The following is a 23685-nucleotide window of genomic DNA, read 5'->3' on the forward strand; positions in this document are numbered from 1 at the left end:
TTTCTGGAACTCTCCTGCTTTTTCCATGATCCAGCGGATGTTGGCAATTTGATCTCTGGTTCCTCTGCCTTTTCTAAAACCAGCTTGAATAGCTGTGTAGGTGTTGGTTATCTTAGCATTTTCAGTTTTGACATGTTGGTAGGGTACATATTGGTCATTTGTTCTCTGGCAATGAAAGGCATGACATCCATAAAACCTGCAAAGAATATAGTACCCTAGCCATGATTTCAAAATAGCAAAGAAGTCATAAGCAGATTTCTTATAATAACCCACCACAACTGGGATGAGAGAAATGCACCTCTGCCACAGTCTGCCTCACCCTTAGCCCAGAAGAAGAAAAGAGAGAGAAGAGGACACACCACGATGCACCAATCCGAGCCTCCTCCAAAGTTTTATCAAAGCACGTGGCTTAAAAAATAGCCTTTCTGACTCATTTTCTAAGTGCATTAGAAAGAAAGTTGACAGTGATAACTGCAAGAATTGAGACAGAATTTAGAAATTGCAACAGTGAGAGTCCTAGAAATAGATGTATCCTTTCCATCCAAAAGGGTTCATCGCTGGTCCTCCTCAGTCCTGAGGTTCTGGGGCAGGCAGCATACGTGCCTGATAGATTGATTCTACTCAGACTAAGCAATACACTTGAATTTCAACTTGCAGGCCACTAGAAGCCTGATTTTTCCCTTACAGACTTCCTCTCACATTCAGCATAAAAGTGAAATCCTTTCAATGGCCTAAGGGCCTGATTTGCTATTCTTTTATTCCTCTCAGCTTTCCTTCTATTTCCCCCATCCCCCCACCACCCCGCACACCTCTTTAGCCACGAAACCTCCATTCCAACTCGCCAAAATGCCTGTATCTCAGAGCCTTTGCACTGGCTCTTCTCTCTGCCTGAAATGCTTCCCCCACTAGATATCTATATGGCCAGCTCTTCTAAGTCTTTCAAGTCTTTGTTTAAATGCCACCTTCCCAGCTGGTCTTTCCTAGGATCCGTTAAGGGCTAAACTTTGTCCCTCCAAAATTCATATGTTGAAGTCCTAACCCCCAGCACCCCCAGAATATGGCTATATTTGGAGGTATGGCCTTTAAAGAGGTAATGTTATGTGGCAGCCTGGATGGGAAGGGAGTTTGGGGGAGAATGGATACGTGTATATGTATTGCTGAGTCCCTTCTTTGTTCACCAGAAACTATCACAACTCACAACATTGTTGCTTAATTGGCTATAACCCAGTACAAAATAAAAAAGGTTTTTAAAAAGAGGTAGTCAAGTTAATTACCTGTCTGGGCAGGTCCTAATTCAATGCAACTCATGCCCTCATGAAAAGAGATTAGGACACAGACATACATAGAGGATTCTTCCCTGGTGGCTCAGACGGTAAAGAATCTCCCTGCAATGCAGGAGACCTAGGTTCGATCCCTAGATCAGAAAGATCCCCTGGAGAAGGGAACAGCTACCCACTCCAGTATCCTTGCCTGGAGAATGCCATGGACAGAGGAGCCTGGCGGGCTACAGTCCATGGAATTACAAAGAGTAGGACATGCTGCTGCTGCTGCTGCTGCTCAGTCACTTCAGTCGTGTCCGACTCTGTGCGACCCCATAGACGGCAGCCCACCAGGCTCCCCCGTCCCTGGGATTCTCCAGGCAAGAACACTGGAGTGGGTTGCCATTTCCTTCTCCAATGCAGGAAAGTGAAAAGTGAAAAGTTAAATTGAAGTCGCTCAGTCATATCTGACTCCTAGCGACCCCGTGAACTGCAGCCCACCAGGCTCCTCCGTCCATGGGATTATCCAGGCAAGAGCACTGGAGTGGGGTGCCATTGCCTTCTCTGAGTAGGACATGACTGAGAGACTAACACGATACATGGACAAGGGCTTCCCAGGTGGCGCTAGTGAGACAGAGGAGCCTAACAGGCTGTAGTTCATAGGGTCACGCAGAGTCAGACCCGACTGAAGCGACTTAGCATGCACACACACACAGAGGAAAGACCATGTAAGGACACAGAGAGAAGGTGGCCATCTGTAAGGCAAGGAGGGAGGCCTCAGAAGAAACCAATCCTGCTGACATCTTGAGGTCAGACTTCATCTCCAGAACTGCCACTCAGCCTGTGTGCTACTTTGTTATGGCAGCCCTTGCAGGCTAATACAATACCCTAATGAGAATTAACCCTATCCTCAGCTCCTCTGTCTCCGTTTTCTGTTTTATTTTTTCCAAATATCTCGTCATTATCTAACATACCTTTCAGTTATATGTTTTGTTTACTATCTATCTCCTTTTGCTAAAATCTAAGTTCTATCAGGGCAGGGAATTTTTTTCTGCTTGGTCATTGCAGTTATTTTAATGCTATTAATAAATATCAACTAGCATATAGTATATGCTCAATAAATACTGTTGGATTACTGATTACACTCCCATCATCACCACGGAACACTCGGTGGGGTGAGAGAAGACCAAAAGACAGTCAGGGCTCTAAGGAGGAAGGAGAAAGAAAGTGGGTGCTGACCTAAAGATAATAAACTCTGCCTCGGCAGCTCGACCCACTTCTAAGCTATGTCGGGCAGCCACAAGCAGCTCTTTATCTTCTCCTTTTACCTATAAGATCTGCAGAGCCCACAGTGGGCTCCCCTTCCGCCTTCGATATTGTTTCCTGTCTCTCCTCTGCATTTCACACCAAACCAGACGTGTAGGAGGATCCGATCAGCTGAGCATCTCGGCTTGATGCGAACTTCTCATGCAGCTCTGCATTGGGGGATGCTAGCTACTGCTTTTTGTTCTGTGTTTTTCTCTCCTACACACCAGCTGTTCACTTTACTGCAGTTAAATGCATCTGTGTTTTGGTATTACCAGCCTGGGTGTTCTCATTAGCAGGAACCAGCTAATGAGAGATCTCTTATTCCCACAAATTTGTTTTTGATGCTAGTGTCTTCCAGGGATTCTGTCTGAATCAATGTATTTGTTAATTCCTTCAAAATGCCATATATATATATATATATACTATATATATAGATATATACTATATATATGTACTATATATATATGTATACATATATGTGTATATATGTAGAATATATATACTATTCTACTGCTCATAGCAGATCTTATCCATGAGATAGGCAGTATTAATTTATATACATATTAGCTAAGGCAGTATTAATTTATATACATATTAGCTTCCCAGGTGGCTCAGTGGTAAAGAATCTGTCTGCCAATATAGGAGAGGCTCAATCCCTGAGTTGGGAAGATCCCCTGAAGAAGAATGGCAACTCACTGAAGTATTTTTGCCTGGGAAATCCCATGGATGGAGGAGCCTGGCAGGCTACAATCTATGGGGTCGCAAAGAGTCGGACATGACTTAGGGACTAAACAACAGGCGATATTCCAGATGCTAAGCAAAACAAACCAAAACGCTAACCCTCACAGAGCTTAGATTCTAGTAAGGAATTGGCTCAGCCCAGGTACCTCATGCATCTGCCCTCACAATCTGTTTTCCAGCCACACTGGGGACCTGTGATCTTCCTCTGAGCACTCTGTCTCCTTTCATGTCTGTTTGTTTTGCTCACCATCTGAAATAGTGCCTGGAACATTGCTATGGTTTTGTCCCTAAATCATGTCTGACGATATGCTTCCCAGGGGGCGCTAGTGGTAAAGAACATGCCTGCCGGTGTGGGTTTGATCCCTGGGTCGGGAAGATCCCTTGGAGGAAGGCATGGCAACCCAATGATGTATTCTTGCCTGGAGAATCTCATGGACAGAGGAGCCTGACAGGCTACAGCCCATAGGATCACACAGAGTCAGACATGACGGAAGCAACTTAGCATGAATGTGTGTGTGTGTACATATATGTCATTTTGAAGGAATGAATCAGAAAATGAGCCAGACATTTAAACCCCATAGAAATAAGGGAGGCACTGTGACTCAGACAGACATTCTTGCTGAACATCCTTAACAGCTGTAACAAGAAAAGAGTTGAAGGAAGGGTCACACAAAAGAGAAGCAACCAATACACAAAGCTGAGAGGAGTCAGCATGACTTGGGTGTAAATAGCTCTCCCATCCTCTAGTGGGCGCAATAGCCTGACTTGGACGGGGTTCTCACGTGCCAGGTATGGATGCAGCAGGGAAAAGGGGGAGGCTCAGAAGGAAGGAGTAAGAGTACTCCTGGGCCAAAAGGGAGAAGAAAGCCTTTTAGGTACTTCAGGTAATGCTGCATGTTGACCTAAATGCCTCTCTTTCCCGTGGAGAAATCTATTGTGGAAATAGGAATTTTTAAAATTAAAAAGTATGTTTATTTTAGAATCCACTGCTTTCTATTTTGCTTCATTGCAGGGTCATACATTTCCGCAACTTAGATATGCCAGAAACTGGCTTTATTTATTGTCCATGGAAGTGAAAGTGAAAGTCTCTCAGTCCTATCTGATTCTTTGTGACCACATGAACTATATAGTCCATGGAATTCTCCAGGCCAGAATACTGGAGTGGGTAACCTTTCCCTTCTCCAGGGGATCTTCCCAACCCAGGGACTGAACCCAGGTCTCCCACATTGCAGGTGGATTCTTTACCAGCTGAGTCACCAGGGAAGCCCTTTATTGTAAAAAAAAAAAAAAAAAAAGATATCTAAACTAGTAGACTCCATCCTGCTACTGGGCAGGAGTTGGGAGGAGAACAGAAGAGAGAACACAGACATACAGGTCAGAATCCCAGTGGAAAACATACTCAAGCTGGGTAATGGAAAAGAGTTATTCTTTTAATTGATGTATAGGTTATTTACAATATTGTGTTAGTTTCAACTATACAGCAAAGCAATTCAGTTGATAGGTAGACAGAGATATATAGACATAGATAGATATGGGCTTCCTAGGTGATGTAGTGGTAAAGAATTTGCCTACCAATGCAGAAGACACAAGAGATGCAGATTCGATCCCTGGGCTGGGAAGATCTCCTGGAGCAGGAAATGGCAACCCGTTCTTGCCTGAAGATTTCCATGGACAGGGGAGCACGGCGGGCTACAGTCCATGGGGGTCACAAAGAGTTGGACATGGCTGAGTACACACACACACACACGATAGATATAGATATTTCATATTATTTTCCATTATAGATTATTACAAGCTATTGGATATAGTTCCCTGTGTTATACAGTAAATCCTCGTTGTTCGTCTGTTCTATATATTGTAGTGTGTATCATTAATCCCATACTTCATTTGTTGCTCTTCTCCTTCCCTTTCCCCTTGGTAACCATAAGTTTTGTTTTCTATAAGTTTCTGTTTGGATTCATTTGTATTGTTTTTTAGATTTCACATATAAGTGATACCATATATTTGCCCTTCCTCTTCCTGACTTATATCATTTAGTATGATAATCTCTAGTTCTATTCATGTTGCTGCAAATGGCAATATTTCCCTCTTTTATGGCTGAGTAATATTCCCTTGCATATATATATACTGCAGCTTCTTAAACAAATCATCTGTTGATGGGAACTTGGGTTGTTTCCATGTCTTGGCTATTGTAAATAGTGTTGCTACCAACATTAGGGTGCATGTATCTTTTCAAATTAGAGTTTTCATCTCTTCCAGGTAAATGTCCAGGAGTAGGATTGCTGGATCATGTGGTAATTTTAAGTTTTTTAAGAAACTTCCATAGGTTTTCCATAGTGGTTGAACTAATTTATGTTTAAAAAATTTTTTTTGTTGATGTACAGTTGATTTACAATATTGTGTTTGAAGAAGAACTTAATAAAGGATTGACTTTTTTAAGGTGTGGAGAGAGTTTAAGGAACCCTGTAAAGAAGTAGTGTGATGCCCCCAAACTAACAATAGCTGGAAGCCCATTAGGGACCAGGATTGAGAGCAATTTCCAGATCTAGGAAGGAGAATCATATGGACGAGAGCTGTCTGCATGAGCTGAGGTTTTGGGTAGAAGTAGACAACCAACCTGCAAGGCAACTTGGATGGAGGGTTACAGAGGAATATGTATTTTAGCTGTATTGTCTTCTTTCAGTCTCCTAACTTATTTCACTTGCCAAATGAAATCAAAATCCAGAAAGTCAGCACGTATAGGGAGCAATTCATGTATGTCAATTTCTCTGGAGACAAAGCAGAGTGGGAAAGAACAGATGATGGATCTGGAGGGCCAAAGTAGCACAACCCATTCCTCTTCTCTTCAACTCCCACTCTTGTCTTTGTTCAGATGAGAAATGCTTGTCTCCAACACAGGAAATACTCAGAATCTCATCAACACCACCATATGGAGGATGTCAATGTGGTCATAGTCCCACCTGAAAACTGAAATTTCAGCCCTCTTTAGTACTCTTCATATAAGAGAGGAGGGAGGAGGAAAAAAGAGGACAAAGAATGAATTAACAGAAAACATATCTGCTATAATTCCTGCTTTTATAGCTGTTCACAGGACTTTAATAATCATGAATCTTCCACCACCTATCCCTTTACCGTCTGCCTGCCCCTTCATTCCATGTGGTCCTTCATCTGATAAAGGGACTAAACCTCATTCCTTCCGAAATGGAGGTCTTGAGGATCCTGTCTCTTTGGGGCTGATGCAGTCTTTCATTGACCAGACTGTTGGGCAAGTTGGCAAGACAATCAAGTGAACCTCTTTGGTGAAGTTACAGTCTACCTAGCCCCCAGGGTATAGCAGTAATACAGTTTCCTCTTGGGAATTGAGGCCTCTCTTCTGGCTCAGACGGTAAAGTGTCTGCCTACAATGCGGGAGACCTGGGTTTGATCCCTGGGTCAGGAAGATCCTCTGGAGAAGGAAATGGCAACCCACTCCAGTTCTCTTGCCTGGAAAATCCCATGGATAGAGGAGCCTGGTAGGCTACAGTCCATGGGGTCGCTAAGAGTAGGACACGACTGAGCGACTACATTTCTTGGCAGTTAAGATCAGTCATCCCAGCCTCGTCTGGGCTTTCCTGATGGCTCAGAGGGTAAAGAAACTGCCTGCAATGCAGGAGACACAGGAGACTCAGGTTCAATTCCCAGGTCAAGAAGATCCCTGGAGAAGGAAATGGCAACCCACTCCAGTGTTCTTGCCTGGAGAATCCCATGGAGAGAGGAGCCTGGAAGGCTACAATACATGGGGTCACGAAAAGTCAGACATGACTTAGCATGAAGCACAACAACAGTCCAGACTTGTCTAGCTGTTTTGTCAACAACAATAAGCATTCCTTGAAGTAGATTTTAAAGATAAATTCACTATGGTGGGGGTTGCCTCGGGGACAATAGGATCCTGGCTTTCAACCTTGGTGTCACTGCATTCTCCTTATTTGATTTAAGTGACTGCACTCAAATCTTGAAATCTTAACCTCCTTTCAGTACAAAAATCACTGTCTTTATCATCATTCCTATATGAAGCACTGCATGCTACTGAATATTATGGTGTAAACGAAGTTACAGGAGAAAAACTAAAGGCTCACTTTTCCTGTTAGTGAATCTGATCTATACACAGCCCTTAAGTCCCAGGACACCAAGTCACGAGTCACACTCACACACAGTCACACTCTGGCTCTAACCTCATCTATTTCAGTTCAATCACCACTTTCCTTTAAAAAAAAAAAAACTTATTTATTTTAATTGGAGAACAACTACTTTACAATATTGTGATGGTTTTTGCCATACATCAGCATGGATTGGCCACAGGTATACATGTGTACCTCCCATCCTGAAACCCCCTCACAACTCCCTCTCCACCCTAACCCTCTGTGTTGCCCCCATAGCACCAGCTTTGGGTGCCCCTCCAATGACTGCACTGGCCTTGTTTCTATTCTTACCCTCCTAGGACTATTCTCCACCCAACAGTCATGAGTCATATCAAGTCTTCCCACACTTGAATCCCTCAAGGGGCATCTCCTCAATCCTAAATGCTGGTTAGGGTCTCAGGGGTCTTGTGTCTCGTACAAGCTCACAGATTAGTCTTCTTAAATACCTGAATGTTGCCATCTGCTGCTGGGGAAGTAGACACCCAAGGCTTCTGCCAGTGCCAAGAACAAGCCATGCCAACAGCACCAGCCAAATGCTAGTCACTGCCACTGATGCCAAAAAAATAAAAGAGTTGCTACAGCAACTGCCAGTGATTATGTCAAGATTCCCCATGAGGAATTTGGACTATCTCATGTCACTGTCACATTTCCAGCACTGCTCTCCAGACTTGGACAGGATCCTGGCACCTTATTCCTTATATGCACTGGCATTCAGAATTTTTAAATCTCTTCATTTCAGACTCCCTGTCATAGGATGGAAGCATCTGTGAATCCAGTCTTAAAGGTATTTTTCCACTGATGGCTTGATTTCTAAAAGATTGGTCAAAAACAAGTGCAGTACCAAATTTTTCTCAAGTCATTACCCTGAAACTTAGTTGGAAGAAGAGAGAAAAGAGTCCTAAAACTCAGCTTAACCCATAAATAATTCTCATCCCATCATCCTAGAAGCTTAGCTTCAGTACCTTTCAGCATTTGGAGCCAACACCAAAAGTATTAACTCTGCTTTATCCACAAGTGAACGTGCAATTTACATATGTGTTCACAATCACCATTAGTCTTTTTCTTTAAGTGAAGTATAGTTGCTGTAGTTGCTTATTGCCAAATTCAGACTGAAATTGAAGAAAGTGGAGAAAACCACTAGGCCATTCAGGAATTACCTAAATCAAATCCCTTATGACTATACAGTGGAAGTGAGAAATAGATTTAAGAGACTAAATCTGATAGACAGAGTGCCTGATGAACTATGGATGGAATCATGACATTGTACAAGAGACAGAAATCAAGACCATCCCCAAGAAAAAGAAATGCAAATAAGCAGGAGGAGGCCTTACAAATAGCTGTGAAAAGAAGGGAAGTGAAAAGCAAAGGAGAAAAGGAAAGATATACCCATTTGAATGCAGAGTTCCAAAGAATAGAAAAGAGACACAAGAAAGCCTTCCTCAACGATCAATGCAAATAGAGGAAAACAAGAGAATGGGAAAGACTAGAGATCACTTCAGGAAAATTAGAGATACCAAGGGAACATTTCATGCAAAGATGGGCACAATAAAGGACAGAAATGGTACGGACCTAACAGAAACAGAAGATATTAAGAAGAGCTGGTAAGAATACACAGAAGAACTATACAAAAAAGATCTTCATGACCCAGATAATCGCAATGGTGTGATCACTCACCTAGAGCCAGACATCCTGGAATGTGAAGGCAAGTGGGCCTTAGGAAGCATCACTACGAACAAAGCTAGTGGAGGTGATGGAATTCCAGTTGAGCTATTTCAGATCCTGAAAGATGATGCTGTGAAAGTGCTGCACTCAATACGCCAGCAAATTTGGAAAACTCAGCAGTGGCCACAGGACTGGAAAAGGTCAGTTTTCATTCCAATCCCAAAGAGGCCAAATAATGCTCAAACTACCACACAACTGCACTCATCTCACACGCTAGTAAAGTAATGCTCAAAATTCTCCAAGCCAAGCTTCAGCAATACGTGAACCATGAACTTCCAGATGTTCAAGCTGGTTTTAGAAAAGGCAGAGGAACCAGAGATCAAATTGCCAACATCTGCTGGATCATCGAAAAAGCAGGAGAGTTCCAGAAAAACATCTATTTCTGCTTTATTGACTATGCCAAAGCCTTTGACTGTGTGGATCACAATAAACTGTGGAAAATTCTGAAAGAGATGGGAATACCAGACCACCTGACCTGCCTCTTGAGAAACCTATATGCAGGTCAGGAAGCAACAGTTAGAACTGGACATGGAACAACAGACTGGTTCCAAATAGGAAAAGGAGTACATCAGGGCTGTATACTGTCACCCTGCTTATTTAACTTCTATGCAGAGTACATCATGAGAAACGCTGGGCTGGAAGAAGCACAAGCTGGAATCAAGATTGCCGGGAGAAATATCAATAACCTCAGGTATGCAGATGACACCACCCTTATGGCAGAAAGTGAAGAAGAACTAAAGAGCCTCTTGATGAAAGTGAAAGAGAAGAGTGAAAAAGTTGGCTTAAAACTCAACATTCAGAAAACTAAGATCATGGCATCTGGTCCCATCACTTCATGGGAAATAGATGGGGAAACAGTGGAAACAGTGTCAGACTTTATTTTTCTGGGCTCCAAAATCACTGCAGATGGTGATTGCTGCCATGAAATTAAAAGACAGTCCTTGGAAGGCAAGTTATGACCAACCTGCTGCTGCTGTTGCTGCTAAGTCACTTCAGTCATGTCCGACTCTGTGCGACCCCATAGACAGCACACCACCAGGCTCCCCATCCCTAGATAGCATATTATAAACAGAGATATTACTTTGCCAACAAAGGTCCATCTAGTCAAGGCTATGGTTTTTCCAGTGGTCATGTATGGATGTGAGAGTTGGACTGTGAAGAAAGCTGAGCACAGAAGAATTGATGCTTTTGAACTGTGGTGTTGGAGAAGACTCTTGAGAGTCCCTTGGACTGCAAGGAGATCCAACCAGTCCATTCTGAAGGAGATCAGTCCTGGGTGTTCATTGGAAGGACTGATGTTGAAGCAGAAACTCCAATACTTTGGCCACCTGATTCGAAGAGTTGACTCATTTGAAAAGACCCTGATGCTGGGAAAGATTGAGAGCAGGAGGAGAAGGGGATGACGGAGGATGAGTTGGTTGGATGGCATCACCAACTCCATGGACATGAGTTTGGGTGAACTCCAGGAGCTGGTGATGGACAGGGTTCTGCGGTTCATGGGGTCACAAAGAGTCGGACACGACTGAGCGACTGAACTGAACTGATAGTTGCTGTACAACATTATATAAGTTACAGGTGTATGATATAGTGATTCATGATTTTTAAAGGTTATACTTCGCTTCTTCTTCATTAAAACACCAAATGGTGGATGACGCCAGTCCTGCGGGGGCCCCGGGGGCCCTGGAATGGGAGGCCGCGTTGGCCGCCGCGTTGGCCTCTGCGGAGGCTTCGGCAGTGCATCCGGGGCAGGGGTCCCGGCCGGGGTTGGGGCCGGGTCAGAGGCCGCGGAGTTCGTTCGTGGAGGCAAAGCCGAGGACAAGAAGTGGCTCCTGGTTACCAAGCTGGGCCTCCTCATCAAGGACATGCAGATCAAGTCCCTGGAGGAGATCCACCTTTTCTCTCTGCCCATCAAGGAGTCTGAGATTATTGAGTTTTTCCTGGGAACATCCCTCAAGGATGAGGTTTTGAAGATTATGCCCGTGCAAAAGGAGACCCATGCTGGCCCCCGGACCAGGTTCAAGGCATTTGTTGCCAACCAGGATTACAACGGACATGTCGGTCTGGGTATTCCAAGGAAGTAGCCCCTTCCATCCGTGGGGCCATCGTCCTGGCCAAGCTGTCCACCGTCCCCGTGGGAAGAGGCTACTGGGGGAACAAGATCGGCAAGCCCCACACGATTCCTTGCAAGGTGACTGGCCGCTGTGGTTCCGTGCTGGTGCGCCTCATCCCTGCCCCCAGAGGCACTGGCATCGTCTCCGCCCCTGTGCCCAAGAAGCTGCTGATGATGGCCGCCATCGACGACTGCTACACTTCTGCCAGGGGCTGCACCGCCACCCTGGGCAACTTTGCCAAGGCCACTTTTGATGCCATTCCCAAGACCTACAGTTGTCTCACCCCTGACCTCTGGAAAGAGTCCGAGTTCACCAAGTCTCCACATCAGGAATACACTGACCATCTTGCGAAGACCCACACCAGAGTCTCCATGCAGAGAACCCAGGCCCCAGCTGTAGCCACAACACAATTTTATAAAGAGAATAATAAAGTGAATGAAACCGAAAAAATAAATAAATAAAGGTTATACTTCATTTATCAGAGAAGGCAATGGCTACCCACTCTAGTACTCTTGCCTGGAAAATACCATGGATGGAGGAGCCTGGTTGGCTACAGTCCATGGGGTCGGGAAGAGTTGGACACAACTGAGTGACTTCACTTTCACTTTTCACTTTCATGCATTGGAGGAGGAAATGGCAACCCACTCCAGTATTCTTGCCTGGAAAATCCCAGGGACAGAGGAGCCTGGTGGGCTGCCATCTGTGGGGTAGCACAGAATTGGACATGACTGACACAACTTAGCAGCAGCAGCATACTTCATTTATAGTTATAAAATATTCACTGTGTTTCCCACGCTGTACAATATATCCTTGTAGCTTATTTTATACCTAATAGTTTGTAAATCTTATTCCACTGAACATTGCCCTTCTCCCCACAGGCAACCACTTCTTTGTGCTCTGTATATTAATCCTCATCGGTCTTGACCTCATCCTTCAGGAGCTTGGCAAACTATTGGTGAGTGCCCTTAAAATAATTCCTGGTTTTTTGAAGAAGAAAGCATTTTAGACTGCTGACCACCAACTTTCACCTTTTATGGAAAGACCTATACAAGCTTCAGTGCTGGTGGTGTTTGTCCATTCTTCTAGACAAAACTAGTCCAACTTTTATCTCTATTCTCTTCTCTGTACTGCTGCACAAATCTTGACAATGTCCAGCTTTTGCCCTCAGGTGTGTTTCATCTTCCACTCTCAAGACTTCTCTATCAGGGCTAAACTCCACTAGCAGATGAGACTCCCCAAACTCAATCAGCTTCCCCTTTCTTTCCTGATTCACAGGCAAACTGGAGGATGCCCTGCCTAACAAGCTCAACCTAGAAATAAAAGCAATTCATTTATATCAACAGAGGCAATATGTATTTCCCCTCCAGCATCATTCTTTTCTTTTATCCACAAACTGCTAATGATGCAGATGAATTCTTTTAAATTTCTTACCTTTTTACTTTCAGAATCACATGCTGAATCAGCACAATAAATCTATATAGGTAACACAGAAGATCCCCTAGAAATCAGATAGACCTAGCTTAAAAAGATTCAACTACTCATAGTGACACAATATTTTAAACATGGTTCTGATTCAGTTTTCTCACCAGTAAAAGGGGATAATACTAATAGCACCTCATTTGCTTAGAGTCAGGAATAAAATCATTTATACAGCTTTTGGACCCATTTAGCAAATAGGAATGATTACATGATGATGATGGTGATGATGGTAGTGAAAACATTGAAGGGGAAAAAAGTCACAAAGCGACCAGATTTAGGATATCAATGTGTTTATTGAGACTAAATAATAGCTCCATAATTATTATTATAAATATTACTATTCACCTTATAATTAAGTAGAAATATTTTACAATGCTTCCATAAATAAACTCATATTAGTAAAGTGACATAAATAATAAGACATATACTTGTTACAATAAATTAATTCATAAATATAAAGTATTAATTATGGAAATGAAGTTATTTAGGGGCTTTTTCTAAAGAGATAGAAAGTAATCTTTTTGTGGGGAAATAGTTAAATTTCTGTGTATAAAACACTGACTACAATAAAAAGTTATTAATATGCTTGGAAGGTCTAGCTTCTGATCCTATGGATACAAGTGACATTGTTCTCATTTTGAAGCTAAGCCAGGGTTTTTTTTTAGAATTTACACAGGACTGTGGAGTTTGGCTTCCCCTTTTCCTTTTGATCAAAGAAAACCTCAGGGGATCTTATTGTTTAACAGGTGAGAAAGGTTAGTAATCCATTTTCCAGCCTTGCTCTACTTGAGCACATTCACGTTTCAGGGTTATAAACAGCAAGTTCAGTTCTCCAATGACTTTAATCTCTCCACTCTCTCCAAGCTGTGAAAATAAGAACACACAAGTATTTCAGCATTTATACCATGTTTTCTAAAGAGAAACAAATTAGAGAGAGATGAGATAGTTAGGTTGTTGGAACAGAAGCCAAGTTTTAGCCTTTTATAAAAGATTAGTGATAATACCCTCTTTCAAAAGTAAGTGACCTCATCTGTCAGGGCACCTATGAGCATCAGTCTCAGCTGGTTGATGTGTTAAATCACTGCTGAACCAGAGCAAGCAGGTAGAGGCTGTGCTGGGATCCAGGGGACCCAAGCACCACTCATCCCTCCTTGCCCTGCCTCTGAGCCCCACGACTATCTGTGACCAACAGTCTTGGATCAAAACTACCACATTTACCAAAACATGTGGACTTTTTCTGTTTCCATTTTCTGGACCAAGGTGAGGGAAAACAAGTTTTCACTTTTGTGGGGGAAATATCAAATGCCTCCTATCTAGTTGCTTTAACAGTGAAAGGCCAGATATAGAGTCTAACACCCTTTCTTTTCTCCTCCTTCCAAGTAGTAGGCAAAAGAGTCTTTTAAACCCTATGGGAGAGGGAACACAAGTCTAAATCCCCTCCTCTGAAACTTGTCTAATCTGTTAAATGTGCTCAAGATTATTTCAAAGGAAACAGCAACCCTAAGTCATCATTGTCCTCTAGACTTTGGTCTTTCTCTTCCTGCTTTCTTCCATCTTTCCACCTTTCGATACTTCCTTTGACATAATGACAAGAGATATTTTTTTTTAATATCTCAAAGACTCCCAAGATGATAAAGAATTCTACTGTCTGTTCTCTGTTCTGCCACAGCCTCTTTCTGCTTTTCTTCAGGGACAGGGGATTACTATCCCCTCAAGATGCTCTCCCATTTCAGTGCTGACCAGTGTTTATGCATGCTCAGATTTCTCTGAATATTATTCCTCTCTCACTAGGCTTTCTGGAACTACAGGGTAAAAAAAATAGTGTAACAACTCATCCACATGGCAACTGATTGCTAATGTGAAAGTCAATTCCCTTAAAATGGATTAAGAGCTTTAAAATCTGTTTTCCCACACAAATCCCCATCAGCTTTTTCTCTCCCACACTCCACTTTTCTAAAGACAACAAAGTAAGCTCATATGAGGAATTTTTCACACCAGAAATGCAAAGTACTTCTTGGCCATGGCATGCTAATATTCAGCCCTCCGTGTCTAGCTAATCATTCTATGACAAGAGAATTTATCTTCACAATGAAAAACAACAAATCCTTCAGTTATCAAAGGAAGACATTGACAATGTTCATTAAATCACATTCGGGAAGAGATACTTTTTATTAAAAAAAAAATCAAGATGGAAAAAAGAGGGAATTGAGGTTACGCTTGTTACTGAAAATTCCATCAACCAGAGCCTTCTTGTTTCTGAGGTTTAATTGTACCTGCTTGCCAAATCATCACTTTTGCTGCTGCTCATGGTAGCTCTGGTTTTCGAATGAGTCACAGCAGCTGAGCTGAACCTTCCCCTGTTGTTCTTTTCCCCCAAATAGGCCGCCTGACCATATCATTCTCTGTCAAAATATACACTAACCTATATCAGATAGATGCTCACTAGCACATTATCGAGGGAAGGAAGAGACCAGGAAAGAAGGAAAAGGAAAGAGGAAGAAAGAGGGCTTCCAGTGTGGACATTCATTCCCCTACAATGAATCCATTACTAATAGTAATACTTCTATTCTATTTGAAACTGTGTAAGAGAAACTGGGGGGTCATTCACTCTCACTTTTAAATTAAAACCAATGGCTGCTGGGTATTTTAATAGTTAAATATAAGTATCAAACCATTCCAGAAATTCATCCTATGTGCAAGTCCAGCTCTTTTATTATGGCTGTTCTAGGTATATTTCTCCAAGTTTTACATCATCATGTGAATGACTTCAAAATTATTTCAAATAAGTTTTACCCAGTTTTCTGGTTTTGAACAAATGCTTCTTCAGACTAAATGAATCAGTAGGTATCTTAAATTTCCCTAAGAACTAACAAGACTAACGATAATATCCAGCATTTCTAGCCTGGATGGGATTCAGAGGTCCTGCAGTCTATTCTGACTCTGACACTGGCCATCCCTAGCACATGGGTGACAATATTAGATGACTTAAGTTCCCAGCCAGTTCTAGAATTTGCAAAATTTGGAAACCGACTTATAAACATGTAGACACATCTATATGTATGTGCACCTAAATAATCAACCCAGTGGCAGGAGAGGCAAGTAAAAAATCATGACATGGGAGCAAAAGGGAAAGAAAAGGAAGAAAAACGATATTTGTCTCTTCTATCAAATGATTTAGCGCTAATAGTTGTTAGTAGTACCTTTTTCACTGTGTTCTTCAGATTCTGTACATTTCTCTGGATGTGCTGGTTGTCAGACTCAATATGCTACAAAATGGAAATGAGAGTAACAAGTTTAACATTGTTGTACTGAAGCTTTTTGAAACTCAGCCTTCCTAACTGAAGTATGTTACAATTCATCTGGAATTAAAGTTCTTAGCAATTTTGCCCACAACGACCTAGATATCAATAGTGACCTAGATTTTCTGACCTCTTCAATCCCTGGGACACCAAAATCCAGTCATTTCCCTTACACAGAACCTCACTTCACCTTTGGGAAACCCTACTGAGGTTGAAGTTTGTGGAAAGAGCGGAGTGGTTTATGCAAATCCTATCAAGAATAAAACCATAACAGCACCTCATCAAAAACATGGGCTCAGAACAAGAAACCTACATAAAATATCTCATGTGAACAGGGCCCTCCTCAATAAATACTAGGCCCCCTTTGCTCAGCCTACTCCACCAAAATATTTTTCTTAGTTTTCAATATTCAGAGGCATCAAGCTCACGCACCTCCGACTTTTGTCACTTCCGTTATCAAAAGGGCAGCAGCCTTCACCCACCCACCCACTGCCAAATATCAAATCTTCTTGTTTCTCCCTTTCTCTCTTTCCCATCCCCTCCCTCCATCAACTTATATTCAGTGACTCCATTTGCACCATCTGTATGTTTCCTTAAAGCTCCCAACACCTTTCTCATCTCACATAGTCCGCATTGCTTTTTCCCAGGGACAAATGAGCCTCCTGTGGTCTTTCAGACCCTGCCCATCACAATCAACTCAAAATGTGACTCAGTTAAAGCAAAAGCAAACAGGTTGTGATGCCAAATGATTTCTGTAATGGTGTGACGGAGGCACCTCTTAGTACCAGCATGGAAGGGGCACTGGGGTGGGAAGGAAGAGGGTTCCACACAGAAGAAAGAGGAAAGGCAGGCACCTGGGAGGATCGGACTTAGGCTGGAGAAGAACTTACACATTGGCTTAGCTTTTTGCTGAGCTTGGAGAAGAAGGGCACCACCTTCTTCATATGGGGGTGGAATTCATCAGATCGGGGGAACAGCACCTCTTCAAGAATAAAGTTCAGCACCTGCTTCAGGACATAGCAGCGCTTCGTCACCTGCTGGTGAAAGTGAAACAGCAGGGCTCAAATTAGGCGACATCCACAAGACCCGGCCCATCCTCACCACCGCTCCAAGTCACCACAAGTGGCATCATGCCTCTGGCTTACATTGATTCCCTGGAACAATTTGTTCCCAATGAGACGAACATCTGTGATGTTATCTGCCAAACTAGCCTGGAAGAGAAGAAAAGACTAAGTGCCTGGACATCATAAAGCTAGAAGAAATGTCTATAAGGAGAGCTGTACTCTGTCCCCTCTTCCCAGAGCAGCACTGTGAGGACTAAAGAAAGGGCTCTTTAGTGCATGGGTTTAAAATGATGCTCAGGGGTTGCAGGGAGGGATAAATAAGAAGTTTGGGGTTAACATACACCACAATGTATAAAGTCGATAAATAACAAGAAGTTACTATATAGTACAGGGAACCATACTCAATATTTTATAATAACCAATAAGGGGAACGAATATATAAAAGAATATACATATATTATATATACACGTATATATGTATACTTATACATATATATAGACTCGAATCAGTATGCTGTACACTGGAAAATAACATGACCCTGTAAACCAACTACACTTCAAAATAAATTAAAAAAATAAGATAGAAAAGTATAATGTACAGCATAGGTAATATAGCCAATATGTTATAATAACTATAAATGGAGAATAGTCTTTAAAAATTGTGGATCACTATGCTGTATACCTGGAACTTAAATAATACTGTCAATGAACTATACTTCAGTAAAAAAAAAAAAAGAATGGACTTAAAGCTCCTAGAATAGAGCTCATAACAGAGTAAGTGCTCGAAAATGTGAATTTCTTGCTCTTCAGAAAATAAAAGAATGCTGAGGAGTAAAGGGAACCGTAAACAGTCTGATGGGTTACTACATGGCTCCTTTGGGGGTAAAACTGAATGTGCATATGCTACAGGGCAAAATGGCAGGTCTTGAGGTAAAGCTTGATCTCCAAAAAGTCTTAAAAGAGACATAGAAAGTGATGACAGGTATACCAGTAGAGATTAATGTTTGTCTGTTAAAGATCTTAGATGTCCTCTGAAGAAATTTTAAGAACTGTTCAGGTTCCAAGTAGAAAAGATGCAAAAGAGAAAGCCTGAGATGAGTACCTCCTGAGCCAGAGTGAAGGTGTGGTTGAAGATGTAGGGCTCCTGGAAGTCGGACTTGTTGAGCCTACAGTGCGACGTGGTGGGCGCAGCCGCTCCGCCCCGGGCGCACAGCACCACCACAAGGAGGCAGCCAGCGGCCAGAGCGGCCCTCAGGGGAGAGCTCACATACTTCTGCAGGGCAGCCATCGTGGACAAACAAACCTGAGCAGTGGGTGACCAGGGAAGAAGAACCTGGTATCAAGAGAACAAGAAACAAAATCAACATTAAGGGAAAAAACTAAGTATCCAGAAGTAATGGACCCAGCAAGCCAATCCTACCAGGCTCGTTGGAGGACTTACCTGTTTCGAGGCTTCTGCTTGTGATAGGAAAGTAGAAGCTGCTGCTTTTATAGCCCCCAGGACACCAAACTGTGTGTGTGAAAAATATGACATCAGCAATTATCTAATTTCCAGTGCTGTCTTCTGAGAACTACCTAACCACCATAGGGGCCCACAGAGCACCACCTCCAAGCCTTCCCACCTTGATACGCCAGCATTTCCCTAAAACGTCACTGTTAGGCCCGGGGCGTGCTTTTACAGACAAATCCCAGAAAGTTTCTAAACCCTACATACTTTTCAAAGAAAATGACTGCTTTGTCTTTGTAGATTCCAGGTTTAGTTTAAAATTTTCTGATCTCTTGTAGTGAGTAAACATTTTGGTCACGGACTCATTTTCCTAGCAGCTTCATAGATTCTTATCTCTTTAGAGGTGATCAAAAAAAAAAAAGGACCTATATCCTTTACTTTAAAATAAGCAGTAATGGCAGCTTGGAGACAATTCTATTTTTTTAATTTTATGTCCTTTTTAAAAAAATATGATGAATGCTGAAGAAGACTTAAATTTTAAAATACCAATATTGGCTAACATAATTTTCCTCCCATTCTATGGCATTTTTTAAGCGACCAAACAATTACAAGAGATGCAAATATATCTTAAATTTTTCATTAAATCATAATCAATATCAATTTAAACTTGAAAATATTAATGCTGAACAATCTGATCAGTATTTTTCCTAACATGCAAGTATTTTAAGAATACAGTCAAGTAGTTCATTTTACCTGCACTCATTCTAAACAACACACAAGTCCCCCCAAAAATATTTCCAAAAACCTTATAACACTTTTTATTAGATACATGAAAGTCTAAAGAAGAGAATCTGGCAATTTAATGATTATAGGTGGTTTTTATTAAAATACATTGAACTCTAAATAATACCTAAACCTGAAACCTTCCCAAGGAGGTGGGATCAGGGGACAAGGGCACTGATATATTGCTAAGGGAAGGAATGTAAATTCGAGCAGATTAGTTTGATCAGATTTTTCTTTTTGCAACAAGCTTGGATCAGGAGCATCAAAGAAGGCATGTGAATAATTGTAGAAATCTGAGCATTTTGTGGCAAGGGGCCACAGTGAAGAGTTAAGACAGCATGAGGACACTGAGCATTTGGGAAGGTAATTAAAAGGGAAGGTTAGAGAGAGTACACAAAAACCATACCCACTGCACAAGTTTGCTCGAGCTGATTCATGAATGCCAGATGAGAAAACTCTTCTTTTCCAATTTCCTACAATATATGATATAACCATTTTTGTCCAAAATGCTATATAATTAAATCAGCATTTGAGTTAAGAGTTAAGCTGTTAACTCTATGCATAGTTAAGCTCTCTATATAGAGTTAAACTATATAATGGATTAAATTAGGCTTCTGTTGGTTTGCCTGGGAACCTTACAAACATACATAATTTTGTTCCCAGCAGAAAATAAATTCTGACATTATTAAATTATATGCTCTTGAGGGAAAAGTCTATCTCTCTCTTTCATCTTTGTATCTCCAGCACTTAGAACAGTGCTATACACATAGGAAGGACTTGGTAAGAGCATATTGAATGAATGGATAAATAGATTAAATAATTTACTAAGTGTCTTTGGGAACCTGCATGGAGGTAATTTGGGAATTGCCTTCTTATGTTGGGGTTTGACCCAGTACTACTTGCCAGCTTCATTAGTGTTCCTGTATAAGGAATAAATAGCTGTGAAACAAAAATAGAATGCCAGAAAATTGCAAACCAGTCTTTAGTAGCAGCAATACATCTATTGTTCATTATGTGGCCCTGATGAACAACCATCTTATTAGTAAGATAGTGTTAATGGAGCCAAGATCTTAGATTTTAGTGAGCTTGACAAGGCCTATAAGGGGAAAGTCTGCTCTAGGGCTGTGTGTGGATTTCCAAACCATCATACAAGGAGTCTCACAGGTATGTGCTATTAGGAGAGATAGTAGATACATCATAAAACTGCTTCTGTGAAAACAACTATTCATAGAGACATATGTGTGCTAAATAATTCCAGATTATTAATGTGTCTTCTCTAAAGTTATTTCTTTGTGAATTTTCAAGTCTCTCCCAGAAGCCACACTGGATAAAGGGCAACCGCAGCATCATGCTCCCTGACCCCAGACAGATGATCTTATCTACATGCAACAATCTGCCTGGCCTAATGCAGACTGGCCAAGGGTAACCAGAGTGTGAGTGAAAGATTAAGAAAGAGAACCATTTCTAGTCTCCAGCCAGAGGCAGGCTTTGTGTCTCATTCAAACACCATCCCAGCACCTAGAGCAGTGCCAGACACATGGCAGGTGATGAATGATGAATATCGCTGGCTGCACGATTACACTCCTTCCTGACTCACTGGCCAATGCTTGGAAATCCAGTCCATTCCTTTAAAGTACACATCTCTCTAGAAGCAGGACTTTAGGTAGCTCAGGTAAGACGTTTTATATTCATCATACTCCTCAGTACAACTTACACGAGCATTGTTCCCTATGAGGTTCCTTCTGTGTGTGTATGTTTGTGTGTGTGTGTGTGTGTGAGAGAGAGAGAGAGCTCCTACCCTCATTGTTCTTCCCTCTGCACCCATCACCCACGACCACCCCTAAGCCTGCTATAAACAACTGCTCTCATGTATTTGGCATACATTTGTAAATATATATTCATCCTTGTAAACTGCTGTTTAGTGGGGGTACAGTTTTTATTTTATAGAAATGGCTCTTTTTCTTAACCTTTCACTCACACTGTGTTCTTGCAATCTATTTGTGTTGCTGTGTGTAGGTCCTGTTCCTAACATGACATTCTATCCTGTGTCTCCACGTTTTATTATTGGTTCCCACGTTTTATGACTTATTGCTTGTAAACCACCTCTGCTTCACTGCTCTACAGACATCACAGCACTGCTGCTCTTGCTGAGTCGCTTCAGTCGTGTCCGACTCTGTGCGACCCCATAGACGGCAGCCCATCAGGCTCCCCTGTCCCTGGGATTCTCCAGGCAAGAACACTGGAGTGGGTTGCCATTGCCTTCTCCAATGCATGAAAGTGAAAAGTGAAAGTGAAGTCGTTCAGTTGCGACCCCATGGACTGCAGCCCACTAGGCTCCTCTGTCCATGGGGTTTTCCAGGCAAGAGTACTGGAGTGGGGTGCCATTGCCTTCTCCCATCACAGCACTAAGCAACCTCATTGCATCCAAGTCATTTTAATGGTAATTTTGGAGAGTATTTTTGAAATAGTTACCCACGAATAGGTCTACTGGGCCATAGATATGACTTCATTTACTAGACACAGCAGAGTCAGTATTGATTTCTTCTCTCATATCAGTGAAGTAATATTTCTGTTTTCTAAGAGCCACACACACACTTGACATCATTCAGGTTTTTTTAGAGGTTTAAAATGGCATCTCATTGTTAAAATTAGCATTTTTCATATGTTTGCAGCCACTACAGTCCTTTTTTATAAATCGATTGTTTACATCAATTGCCCATTTTTTAATGGGCTTTGGTCTTTCATTGTTACTGTTAGTGATAATTTGTGAGTGTACCCTATATATTTTATGTATTATTTTCTTTTGGGTTGTACACGTAACAAACTCTTCTCCCAGTTTGTGTCCTGCCTGTTAACTTTGTCTACTTCTCCTCTGTTGAACAGAAAATGTGATTTGGATGTCATCTTAAATTTCTTTTTTTCATTGTATGATTTGTACTTGCCAAGGTTTTGTGTAAAAAGTCTCCCTTCATCCTTAGGTCACAAAGGACCTTAGACATATTTCTCTGTCTTTTCTTGTATTTACCCTATAATTTTGCCTTTCACAATCAGGTTTTTAATGCTTTTTGTATATGATGGAAAGTAGGGAATCGGTTTTATTTTTTCCACTTAATGAGACAGTTTTCCCAACACAGTTACTAAAACAGTGAGTCCTTCATCATATGTGAATTTCTCATTAATAAACAGTTATCTTTGATCGCTCTGCTTTTTTCCCATTGATTTATTTGGTTTTCTCTTTTTGTTCTTGAGCCAATTCCATATTTTTTATTACTGAGTCTTTATATCTAGACATTTACCCTCTTTTCTCTACTTTTTCAAGGCTGGCTTAGCTATTCATGAACTTTTGCATATATTTTACATAAATTTTATAACAGATTTGTCAAGTTCCTGGAAAAATGCTGCAGAAACTTTAGAATATCGTTTAAGACTAATTCAGAGAGAATTAGCATCTTTACAATATGAATTCATTCCATTCCAGAGCATTTACCATCTCTCGGCTACATAAATAAGATCTTCTTTTATACCCTTTGATAGTGTTTCCAAATTGTCTCCCTGAGGTCTGGTTATATTTTTAATTCCTAGATACATCACAGTAGAAGATATTAAGCTGTTATTAATCGCTTTCCCTTGGTTGTGAATGAGTACCAACTTGGCTTGGAGAAAGAGATTATGGGATGCTCATTTCCTAAAAACAAAACAAGTGTGTGGTTTTTTCAAGGTCACTAGAGAGGAGAGCTAAAAGTATGCAGCAAAGAACAAGCTGGAGACTAGCTGCTGCTGCTGCTGCGTCCCTTCAGTCGTGTCTGACTCTGTGCGACCCATAGACGGCAGCCCACCAGGCTCCGCCATCCTTGGGAGACTAGCTAGGGTTCCTAAACGTGAACTTTCTCTCCTTTTCAGTTCTGCTCGAAGATAACCCTGTCAGCACCCAGGACAACTTCCTACCATGTCCACCCTCCTTCTTAACACTTTGCCCACAAAGACACTTGTTAACCATAGGCACCTTTCTCTCCTTCCTGAGGACTAAACCTTGTAAATCTGCACTTCACTTCATCTTAAAGGGAACACTATACCCACGGGGATATGTCATAATATAAATGAGTACAGGTTCCTCTCTAGTAATACCAAGTACTCAAACTGACTTAAATTATAAAAGAAAATAATGTTTATGCAATTTCTCACTACTCTAGGGCATAAACACAGAATTTGGCATTGTCTTCTTAACGTCTGTCCTTTACTAGCATAGATTTTTTTAAATCTGTAGATCCATCCCAGTCTCTCTTTTCATTGATTA

The 23685-nt window shown here is 41.6% G+C and overlaps 1 protein-coding gene and 1 pseudogene across 1 annotated transcript; one reads left to right on the forward strand and one right to left on the reverse strand.

The window, feature by feature from the left end:
- Nucleotides 1-1075: 1075 nt before the first annotated feature.
- On the forward strand, nt 1076-11780 carry LOC120858066 (annotated as a pseudogene).
- A 1680-nt stretch (nt 11781-13460) lies between these two features.
- On the reverse strand, nt 13461-18449 carry IL22 (interleukin 22). Its single transcript, XM_040233403.1, has 5 exons — nt 18264-18449; nt 17243-17308; nt 16988-17131; nt 15999-16064; nt 13461-13662 (listed from the first exon to the last, which is right to left on the reverse strand). The coding sequence occupies exons 1-5, from the start codon at nt 18447-18449 to the stop codon at nt 13555-13557; spliced, it is 570 nt and encodes a 189-aa protein (XP_040089337.1). The 3' UTR covers nt 13461-13554.
- Between the last annotated feature and the right edge of the window lie 5236 nt (nt 18450-23685).

The sequence above is a fragment of the Oryx dammah genome, unplaced genomic scaffold, assembly GCF_014754425.2.
Source record: "Oryx dammah isolate SB20612 unplaced genomic scaffold, SCBI_Odam_1.1 HiC_scaffold_29, whole genome shotgun sequence".
Classification (NCBI taxonomy): domain Eukaryota; kingdom Metazoa; phylum Chordata; class Mammalia; order Artiodactyla; family Bovidae; genus Oryx; species Oryx dammah.

Coding starts and splice junctions, on each gene's coding strand:
- IL22 (XM_040233403.1), bottom strand. CDS start 18,449: ATGGCTGCCCTGCAGAAGTATGTGAGCTCTCCCCTGAGGGCCGCTCTG. Junction 17,309..18,263: donor CCTTCACTCTGGCTCAGGAG/GTACTCATCTCA, acceptor CTTCTCTTCCAG/GCTAGTTTGGCAGATAACAT. Junction 17,132..17,242: donor AATTGTTCCAGGGAATCAAT/GTAAGCCAGAGG, acceptor TTTCACCAGCAG/GTGACGAAGCGCTGCTATGT.